Consider the following 11,078-nt stretch of genomic DNA (forward strand, 5'->3'; position numbering starts at 1 on the left):
CTTTAAAACAGCATTAGCCCAACGTATTTTCAAGTTTATTTCTGGAAACTGTTGGATGAATTACGGCAAGTTGTTGGTTGGCCAACATAAATTGTTCGATAAATGACGGAAAATTGTTGTCCTATCCAGGGGTGGAAATGAGAAGGAACGCGAGGGGGCGACGTCCCCTTAATAAAAGTTCAAAAAAGAAGAAAAATTATTAGAATCGCACTAGGATATGAATACAGGAAGAGCACTTCGTTTTATTCATTGTTTCGTTCCCTGTTAGGACACAAGGCTTCTCAACAAAAGTGGTTAAGATCACAAAACACTCTGGATCCAAGTCAAGATAATTTTCAAATACTGTGAAAAGAAAATTATTATATGAAATTGTGATAATGACTAGTTATTTTAATGAGTTTTTTATAAAGAAAGAAAAGATGTCGGAATAGTTTGGGTGATAGTTTGAAATATGTAGTCGAACACTAATTTGTCACCTACGAAAGTTTAATTGCGCCTCCGCTCCACTGGGTTTGTGTTCTTGTGAAGCAGCCCGATCAGACTATAGTACCTATTAATATCCATCTCCTTTGTTCTGGAGTTCGTTTCCCATCCCTGGTTCTATCCATGCCGAATAAAAGCAGGGAATTCGAGTAATTATTCAGTTCAAAATCTTTTGTTGTAGCGCGAGGAATTTGAAGCTGCAAATATATAAAATGATCATCATGTCTGTTGTTCTGTATGGTTGCGAAAGGTGGTCGCTTACTCTGAGGGAAGAATGTAAACTGAAAGTATTTGAGAACAAGATCCTAAGACGACTATTCGGACCGAACGGGAACGGGAATGGTGAATAACAGAAACTTCGTAACGAGTAAATACATAATTTATACCGTTTACCAAACATTGTTAGGGGTCATCAAATCTAGGAGGCTTAGGTGAGCAGGTCATGTAGTCAGAATGGAAGAAAGTAAGAACGTTTTCAAAGTTCTAACTGGAAATCCAATCGGAAAACGACCATTAGGAAGACCTAGGTACAGACGGGAGGACAATATTAAGATGTATCTCGCAGAAATGGAAATGCAAAAAAAAAGAAAGAAAAAGAAACGGGATCCAGTTGGCTGAAAAAATGAAATGAAATTTTTGAGTTTTACGTCCCACGATTATGCCGGTTAGACTAAAGGAGACGGTGATGATGAGAGATGAATGAAATGGTGGAATGAAGAAAGTGGGAGGAAACGGGAGAACCCCGAGAAAACCCACGCACACGGTCCTTGTCCAAAACAAAGTTCACTTGGCGGGAGCAGGGTTTGAACCCGGGACCCCAGTTGGCTGAGGACAGAAGTAAATGGAGAGCATTTGTGAACGCGGCATTGAACCTCATGGTTCCATAGGCCATAGAGTTAGTTAGTTCTATCCATAGGTGAGGGTCCTATTCACACTGTCATGTATAATGGACAAGCTATAGAATGTATGTATAAAATTCCATTCACTTCTGGGTAACAGCCTACCTGCATAATAATGGATCATTTGGAAACGTGATAACAATAGGACATTTTCTACAAGAATTATTCAATAGTATTCACATAGAGACGGAAGGGAATATTGCATTGAACTAAGTAGATTGCTTGATCTTCGATGAACTTTTCATTTATTTTAAGAAGAGTCTTTTTTTAAAACACTTCTGTTAAAGATGGAAAACCAATCACAAATAAGAGATAGGATGGGCTCATTAATACAAAGTCCACGTTTATATGATTTTTCACTTAAGCCACAACTTATAAATGCTATATCCGATGGAGGATTTGGACAACCCTCTTCAGTACAGCAACATTGTATCTCTCTGATAATCAACGGAGCGGATTTACTGTGTCAAATCAAGCCTGGAATACAGAGAACAGCTGTGTATGTTCTGGCTACATTGCAAGAACTGAAGCCAACAAAAAATCAAGTCTACGTTTTGGTTCTATGTCATACTAGAGAATTAACAGAGGAGATTAAAGAGGAATTCAAGATATTGTTAAAGTACATGCCAGGTGTAAAGATTGAGTCATACTTTGGAGGATTTCCCGTAGAAAAAAATCTAGCAACAATAGAATATGTAAATCCTCATATTGCTGTTGGTACGCCAGGGCGAATGAGGGACTTAGTAAAGTCGGGGGCATTAAATGTAGATCATCTTAAATTCTTTATTCTTGATGAATGTGATAAAATACTGAAGAATCTGGAGTTCAGGAATGATGTCCAGGACATATTTTGTAGTATACCAAGAAAGAAACAAGCTATAATGTTTGGTAGCGTATTAACAGATGAAACTCGATCTCTGTGCAAGAAGTTTATGAGGCATCCTGTTGAAATCAACGCTGATGAAGAAACTCAATCTGACTTCTCGAATTTAGAACAAAAATATGTAACCCTGGAAGAAAACCGAAAAAATCGAACACTTTTTGACTTGTTACAGCAGTGTCACTATGAACAAGCAATTATTTTTGTGGGAACCAACGATAGGTGTGAAGCTTTGTCACAAATGTTACGTGAACTAGGTTTCTCCGTTGTCCGAATCCATGCAGGAATAGTACACAAGATTCGGTTATCTATGTACAGAAGGTTCAAAGATATGCAAGGGGTTATAATGGTGGCAACTGACTTGTTCAGCGAAGGATTATATACACCACAAGTAAACTTGGTCATCAACTATGATGTTCCATCAGACTCCAGTATTTATTTCCATCGGGCAGCACACACAAGACATTCTGGAGGAAAGGGACTTATCATTACTTTTATCAACAGCGAAACAGAACTTGAAGTTATCAGAAAATTAAAGGAGGATTTTGGACTTGAAATTGGAGAAATGGCAGAAATTTATCACCAATTTTCAAAAAGCAACTAGAACAGTTTTCTTATATGTTTAAATTTGAGTTATTTGACAATATTCAAGTTTTTGTTATTATTCTTTCTGAACTTAGCCTCTTTCACAAGTAATTATTTGAAGTTTTCTTATAATATTCGAATAAATGTGCATTTAATTATGAAGTAACTTGATTACGTATGAGAAATTTATATTTTAATTTATTAGTTAAACCGAAAGAAGCATAAAGCAATTTTGAATTCATAGAAAATTAGTATCTATTCTTATCATTTCTTTTAAGAGCCTATCCGGTTTACCATAAGCAAAAGACTGTGTTATGTGATCAGGTCAAAAGTCATGTTGCGTGGTAAATCGAGTCTAGATATTCCAAATCAAGATGTGAGATATTTCAAGCACGTAAACTCCGCATAGGTCGCCCTGGGTAATTCGAAGAAAGTGTATATACGTTATCATTAATATTGATATTACTCAAACAACTTGACTTTGACAATGTTATATCCATGTTTGCCTTTACGTATTATACATCGCTTTCATTATGTCTTTGCAATATGCTTTCAATTAGCCATCTCCTTATTATAGTTTTTGAGATATGTAAACGACTTCTTTTTTTTAACTGATTTTCCATTGACTTTAACGTTCATGTTTCGTCATTATTATTATTTTTTCACTATGCTCCATCCATTTTAGGAAAATTTCTTGTTTGAATGTAAAATCTACATAGTCTGTTTTATATTTAAGTTGGTTTTCAGCCATCTTCTTTTGGTTTTTGAGATACGTTGAGGAATTATTTGTTCTTCATTGATTTTCCATCGATATTAATCTTAATGATTCGTGCCTTTTTCATTATGTTCCATTTTAGGACAATTTGCTTTTGAAATATACAATCTACGTAGTCTATTATACATTTGAGATGAATCAGTCATCTTTCTGTTTTGGTTTTTGAGATAATTGGAGGAATTGTTTGTTTCCATTCACTTTCCATTTACATTAATGTTAATGTTTCATACATTTTTGAGTATGTTCCATCCATTTTAGGACAATTTGCTTTTGAAATATACAATCTACGTAGTCTATTATACATTTGAGATGAATCAGTGATCTTTCTGTTTGGGTTTTTGAGATAAGTGGAGGAAATATTTGTCTCCATTCACTTTCCATTGACAGTCTAACATTTGACATTTGCATTCAAAATCTCAATATTTATGTTAGTGATTTAGCTGAAAAAAGTATTTACAGGAAAGGGTATAGTGCACACGGCTCACGAGTCAATTTGTTACTGAACTACGATATATCTAAAAGAAATATTTTCCGGAATGGCATTCCGGTTAGGTCCGGTTCAACTAAACTACTAGTTTATATAGTATTATTTTATTGAAAACTAACCGAACCTGTTTTCTCTACATAGCACATCAGTCATATATGAGCATGAATATCCATGTCGTTCCGCATAACTCCTGTGCATGTCCCTTTATAGACACAAGTGAAGGACGTCTTAATATAAATCGGCAAGGAGTATCATAAAGGGGAGATTTTTTGATTATTTTTACATTATCTCGCACCGTTTGTAAGATCTGAACCTACTTCCGGTTGGAAAAATGAAATGAAATGAAATCTTTAAGTTTTACGTCCCACGGTTATGCCGGTTAGGCTAAAGGAGACGGTGATTATGAGAGATGAGTGAAATGGTGGAATGAAGAAAGTGGGAGGAAACGGGAGAACCCCGAGAAAACCCACGAGCACGGTGTTTGTCCACCACAAAGTTCACTTGGCGGGGGCTGGGATCGAACCCGGGACCCCAGGCACCAGAGGTGAACGCTCTACCACTGAGCCACCGCGCCCCCAACTTCTTCCGGTTGGAGTTTCTAATTCATGTATGATCAATGTTTTCTTTCTTCTTGCATGGAGTATGTAATAAGTAAATACATTACACACAATTAATTATAATGTCAGTGATACATGGTGTTCATTGGACAAAACACTCCAAACAAGAAAGATTCATCTTAGACTGGAGAAATGGTTATCCTTCGTTTTTCATTATCATTTGGTCACGAAACAAACGCCGCAGAGGTATACTAACCCCGTATACAAATGTGTGATGTTGGAATGTATAACTCGTAGGATATGCTGCTTTTAAAATTTCAACACTTCCAGGGTACTCCTTAAAATGTAAAAGAAATAATGGCCATTTTTAAATATTCAGTTAGAACTGAACGATCTATACAAACATTTGCAATCGATCAGTGAAAACGGCATCTTTCTAGACTTTGCGGTTTCCGAGATATCGTTGTCAATAGAATTGGTCATAAATATATAGACGTCTCCAAACATATTTAAACTTTCGTTAATCACAAACATATAAACCTAACATTTTACTATAGAGATACTTACGGTAATATTCTTCATTTCCAGTGCAAGTTTGACTACTTCCCTGGTTCCCCTTGTGTTTACTAAAACTGCATCTTTTAAAGTGTGATCAAACCTCACGGTGGCAGCACAATCGAAGACAATAGATACCTCCTTGAGTAGCTTTTCTCTTTGTCCTTCGTTTATGCCAAGTCCAAGGTGCTTCATGTCGCCTTCCACGATCTCGACCTTTTCCAGGGCTCTTGGTTGTTCCTGTCTGAGTTTGTCAAACAGCTAAGGAATTAGAAACAACATTTGACGAGGATTAAAACCAATGATTGATTCCTTCAGATTCTCTATTACAAGAATATCGTTTTACAATAAACAGGCACTTACAACAGTGACGTATATTGGTTTGATGGCTTGGGCTACCATGAACCATTATAGCACATGTGCATTGATAGTAACAACAATAATAAGTTTCCACTTACTATACTGTCTTCAAAATAAGAGAAAATCTTACAACAAGTTAGCCTTTTATCAAAAAATGAAATGAAATGAAATCTTTAAGTTTTACGTCCCACGGTTATGCCGGTTAGGCTAAACGAGACGGTGATGATAAGAGATGAGTGAAATGGTGGAATGAAGAAAGTAGGAGGAAACGGGAAAACCCCGAGAAAACCCACGATCACGGTGTTTGTCCACCACAAAGTCCACACGGTGTGAGCTGGGATCGAACCAGGGACCCTAAGGGCCGGAGGTGAACGCTCTACCACTGAGCCACCGCGTCCCTAGCCTTTTATCGAGTAGATAAATATGACTTTCTCTTCACTAAAAAGACTTACTTTATGTTATTAGTTATTATGGAAAAACGATCGTACATTTCTACCTTCATGTGCTGCCTGAAGTGTACCAACAATTTTGGGACACTTCTCTACTCACCAGAGTAAATTGAAGTTGTGCGAGTAATAAAGAACGCTGAAATAGGCGCTTAGCCAACGAAGGAGTCTCAGTTTGTAAGAAACTTCGCAACGTAAGATAAATAATGCAAAATGTAATTATAAGAGCTATGCCGAATATCGCAAAATACTGTAAAACATAAAATTTGCGTTACATTGACGCAAACCGCTACAGAATGAGGCTCAAGATGTGTAGACCGCCAAAATGATCTGTCATTACTCGTATAGCTATCCTTCACCATTCGCTAACACCCAAGAAACCGATTACTCTCTAGAGACAACTGGTGTTACTGGCAGCCCGTGGGTAGAGGTAGAACGAAGAGGAATGCGCTGTTAACTACACGATTCTTGCTGTAACAACTAGATTAGTGGTTTCTGTTACGTTGTCATATCGAAGATCTCTTAAGGAAGCGAGAGAGACTGCGGTCATAGAAGCTAGAGGGTGCTTCTAAATACTTAAAGTTCTCAGAAACTTGTATCATTGAAAGAAGATACTAAAGTATGAAGTTATCAATATAAACAATTTTATATTATAATAACTTTATTTTATAATATTCTGGGGCAGTGTCAGTAGACCCTATAGCCCACAAAATATGCCACTGACTTACGCAGGAATTTATTTCTGGGAGGTTCAAAACTTTTCCAGGGGTCTAAATTCAATATTAGGATAAACTTGGTATGCGATAATTGTAAATTTGGAGGAAGTGATCGACCTCTATTGATTATTCATAGAATTTTTTTTAGTGTATCAATTGTTGTTGTAAATGAACACGACATGTAAATAGTTGAATTTGGCATATCAGCAGAATGCTTTCTCCCCGTGGTTGACGTCGCAGAAAGTCTTGTTCTAGATCATATTCAAAGAAGATTTAAGGGTCTGCAAAATACAATTCTCACAACTATAAAGCAAATCTTACCTGAAATACAACCATCATAATCGACAAAAGGCGGATGCTAAGAAGAGGAAGAGATGCTACTTTGTCCGTGGACTAAAAGCCTCAAACAAAAACAAGTTTGCGACGTTTGCAGTAAACCCATGCAACTAACCAGCAAGACAACCGTAACTTGTAAAAAAAAAAAATGTAAAAGAGGAGGTTGCTAGGAGCTGGGTCTCTGCATAGCACCTCACTCCCCTAGGACGCCTGGTCTCTGAGAGTTCCTTTCTCTTTACCACTCACTAGGACGCCTGATCTCTCAGAGCTCCTTTACCCTTACCATTCTCTAGGACGCCTGGTCTCTGAGAACTCCTTTATCCTTACCATTTTCTAGGACGAAAGGTTTCTGAGAGCTTCTTTATCCTTACCACCCTCTAAAACATTTGATCTCTGAGAGCTCCTTTACCCTTACCATTCTCTAGGACACCTGGTCTCTGAGAGCTTCTTTATTCTTATTGCTCTCTAGGACGTCTGCCCGGTCTCTGAGAGTTTCCTTTGCTAGGAGCTTGGTCTTTGCATAGTACCTCACTCTCCTAGGACGCCTGGTCTCTGAGAGCTCCTTTATCCTTACCATTCTCTAGGACGCTTGGTTTCTGAGAGCTTCTTTATCCTTACTAATGTCTAGGATGTCTGGTTTCTGAGAGCTCCTTTATCCATATCATTGTCTAGGACACCTGGTTTCTGAGAGCTTCATCCTTACCACTCTCTAGGACGTCTGCCTGGTCTCTGAGAGCTCCTTTACCCTTACCACTCTCTAGGACGCCTGGTCTCCGAGAGATACCTATATACACTCCTTAGTCGTACAGAGCCTTGGATTCTGTCACCCTATGACGCATTGTCTCTGGGTTCCTATAAATTCACCAATAAGCCATCAAATATCCAAGAGGAACTTATATTTGAAGTGTAATTATTATTACTACTTGTTGTATGTTAAACGTTTTTGAAAAAAAGGCCAGATAATAAAAGCTTGAATGGAACATGAGTTGATAACACTGAAAAGTTTGTAACAGTGCCATCTTACGGTTGAAAGAAAAATCTTCTGCGTGTCATTCTGTTCGCATGAATAGCGTCAGATTTCAGGGAAAATTGGAACTGGTCGAACCCTTGTTCACTAAGTGTTGTAAAAAGTTAAAATATCCTTTCTAACGTTCATTCTTGATCGTTAGTTACATAAAATTTATCATTTGTGATATTGAGAAATGTATTCCGAGTTATGAGTCATCGAAATGTGAGTCTATTCTATGTTATTAATTATTAAATTATAATTTGATGAGCTGATACACTTAATATAGGTCGACATTCAATTTAACTTGTCAAGTGAATGCTGAATTGTTTACGTGATTAAAATCCACTCATAGTTTCAGTATTTGTTTAATTAATTAGATATTTAGATATTAAATACTTTTCAGAAACAGAAATCAGTACTGAAATTATTAAAATTGAATAAAATTTGAAGTAAAAAGATAAGTGCTTTAAAATTTATAGGGAAGTTGATTACTGCATTCAATTAATTGGGTTGTTAACGTTCTTTGTATTTCGTTGTAGTGTTCCATATTTTTCTCGAAAATAATAACTATTTAAATTTAAATTCATGGTACTTGTCATTCAAGCCTACGATTTAGACATTTTGATGATTGCGTATATTACAGTTTCTTGTGTTAGGAATTGAAGGTTAGAAGTAAATTATTTGAATCACAATTTGAAAGTAAGTTGGTTGGTTAAATTGGTTTATTTATGCAATAACTATATGCTGATTACTCCCCACTATAAATATTGGGGGTGGCGTTTTGTGACTGACCAGTGACGATGCGTTTTCTCAATATATACAGGGTGTTTCAAAACAACACCGACAACGTTTGGGAGGTGATTCCTGACACCGAGATAAGACAAAAAGTATAGACCAACCCGGGTCCACAAATGTTTCCTTTCGGAGTTATAGGCTCCCGAAAACATGGAAAAATGAACTTTAAAGGTCCATAGCTCCGAAACTATATGACCTACCGTAGTCGAATCAAGACCACTTAGGAACTAATACTGCGCAATCCAAAAATCTATGTTTCAGAATAATTAGGTACTCACGTAACAATTTTTATAGACGGAGTTTGGCTACGGGCATATAATTCGAAGTACTCACCAAGTACCTCTATAAAAATTGTTACGAAAATATCGTAAGATTCTGAAACTTGGAAAAATTTAAGAGGAGAAACCGTCTTCAGATATAATGTTTTCAATCTAAAGTGTTTTTTTTTTAAACGGACGAGCCGTTTGGGCTGTAGTCTCTTTATGCACTCAATGTTAAATGAAAATGCAACGTTGCCATTTACCTGGGGCTAGGGGAGGCAAGGACGGAACGGGAGGCGGTCAAATTTTGTAAGAGTATGGTGAATGGGGGGCATGTTTGAAATGGGGACTGGCCATCCACACGTTAACATAATAGACAGTAACTTCATTCACTTATGTTGTGAATCCAGGTAAATGGCAACGTTGCATTTTTATTTAACATTGGGCGCATAAATGGTGTACAGTGTATAGCCTAAACGGCTCGTCGAAAAAAAAAACCCTTCACTTTATATTGAAAACGTCATATTTGGAGACAGTTTCCCCTCTTACATTTTGTTGTAGCTCTGATAATAACAGCTGCCTTATTTCAGGGGACTTTTGAGACACCCTGTATATATTAAACACCCTGTATATTATACGTTACATACTGTATATAAGAAGAAATTTTATAATGAAAGGTAAATGGGAAAGTCAAATTCCATGTACCACTGTTTAGCTACATAATTTTACAATATGGGCCAATTTCATTTAGTTCGCCGGTTATGTAGTTCAAAAGAAACTCAAGGAATGAATGAATGGTATTAAGGCATTATTATCCACGCTTACAATAATCAGAAGCACCAGATTTTTTCTTTTATTCCGAATGGATCGTAAAATATTCAATAGTAAATAGTAACTCTTATAGTGACCAACACTATATAGCTACTGGTATAAATTCAAGATCAAATAAATAAATTTAAAAAAAATAGAAATTGGAACTTACGGGTAACTTTGCAATGTGTTCCAGTCTTGTTTGAGCATCCTTTGCCTTTTTGCTACGTAGCAGAACGTAAATTTTATCCAATTTGTGGCATGTTCTTAACAATTTTTCTATAAGAACTTTGCCCACAAATCCAGAACCTCCAGTGATGAAGATGCTTCGTCCAGCGTAAAAGTCAGGAATTCTTACATTTAAATCTTGCAGTTTCTCTTCCATTTTGCGATATTACCTGGCCTGGAATGAAAATCATTTTTACAGTCATTTTTGAAATTAATCATCAGTATAAATATAAGATTATTAAATTCAAATTAAACAGGTATAGTACTGTACATCTATTGTTATTTAACCCTTTAATGGACAAGCATTGATAGAATTACCATTAAAATATTTAGTTTGCTTTTACGGTTGAACCATGTCTTCCTTATCACAATTTTCTAATATTTTAAGTATTTTTGTATTTTTGTTACAAAATACAGGGTGTTTATTTCAAAGCAACATTGCCATAAAATAGGTCTTATGTGTAGCTACTGAGCAGCATTGTCCTATTATGGTCTAATATCATAAGAATACTCTCAGTAATTACCAATAGTTTCATTGAAATATTTTCCTACAGAGCCAGAAACAACAAATAAAAAAAATAAAAAATAACTTTCGGGAACGTAGGAGATAAAGCTTCTACAATACTGATTTTGACTGTCCCCTGTTGACAAAGATTAGAAGTATCTAAAGAAGCGACCCGCAAATCATGTATATGAATATTGTATGAAAGCAATAATGCCAATTAAATGTTCATGCATATAAGTTATAATTCATGCGGATAACACAATAAAATGCCAAGTTGCTTGAAGTCTTACAGAAATAAAAGATTATTTTTCTCCGCAATTTTCCATTAAGAATTAGAATTAGGAATTAGAATCTTGGATTTTCGGCAGCTATGGCCATGATAACCCGCCACG

At 36.3% G+C, this 11,078-nt stretch overlaps 1 protein-coding gene across 1 annotated transcript in view; it reads right to left on the minus strand.

Annotated features, from left to right (window-relative positions):
* The window catches only part of LOC145661414 (putative fatty acyl-CoA reductase CG5065), a 30,261-nt gene extending 19,923 nt beyond the window's left edge, over nucleotides 1-10,338 (minus strand). Inside the window, exons 1-2 of the mRNA XM_081726716.1 lie at nucleotides 10,126-10,338; nucleotides 5,234-5,482 (exon numbers count right to left, since the gene is read on the minus strand). Coding sequence (XP_081582842.1) covers nucleotides 5,234-5,482; nucleotides 10,126-10,338 — 462 coding nt within the window. The remainder of the gene's footprint in view (nucleotides 1-5,233; nucleotides 5,483-10,125) is intronic.
* Nucleotides 10,339-11,078: the final 740 nt, after the last annotated feature.

Source organism: Thermobia domestica, chromosome 10, assembly GCF_964235325.1.
Source record: "Thermobia domestica chromosome 10, izTheDome1.hap1.1, whole genome shotgun sequence".
Classification (NCBI taxonomy): Eukaryota; Metazoa; Arthropoda; class Insecta; order Zygentoma; family Lepismatidae; genus Thermobia; species Thermobia domestica.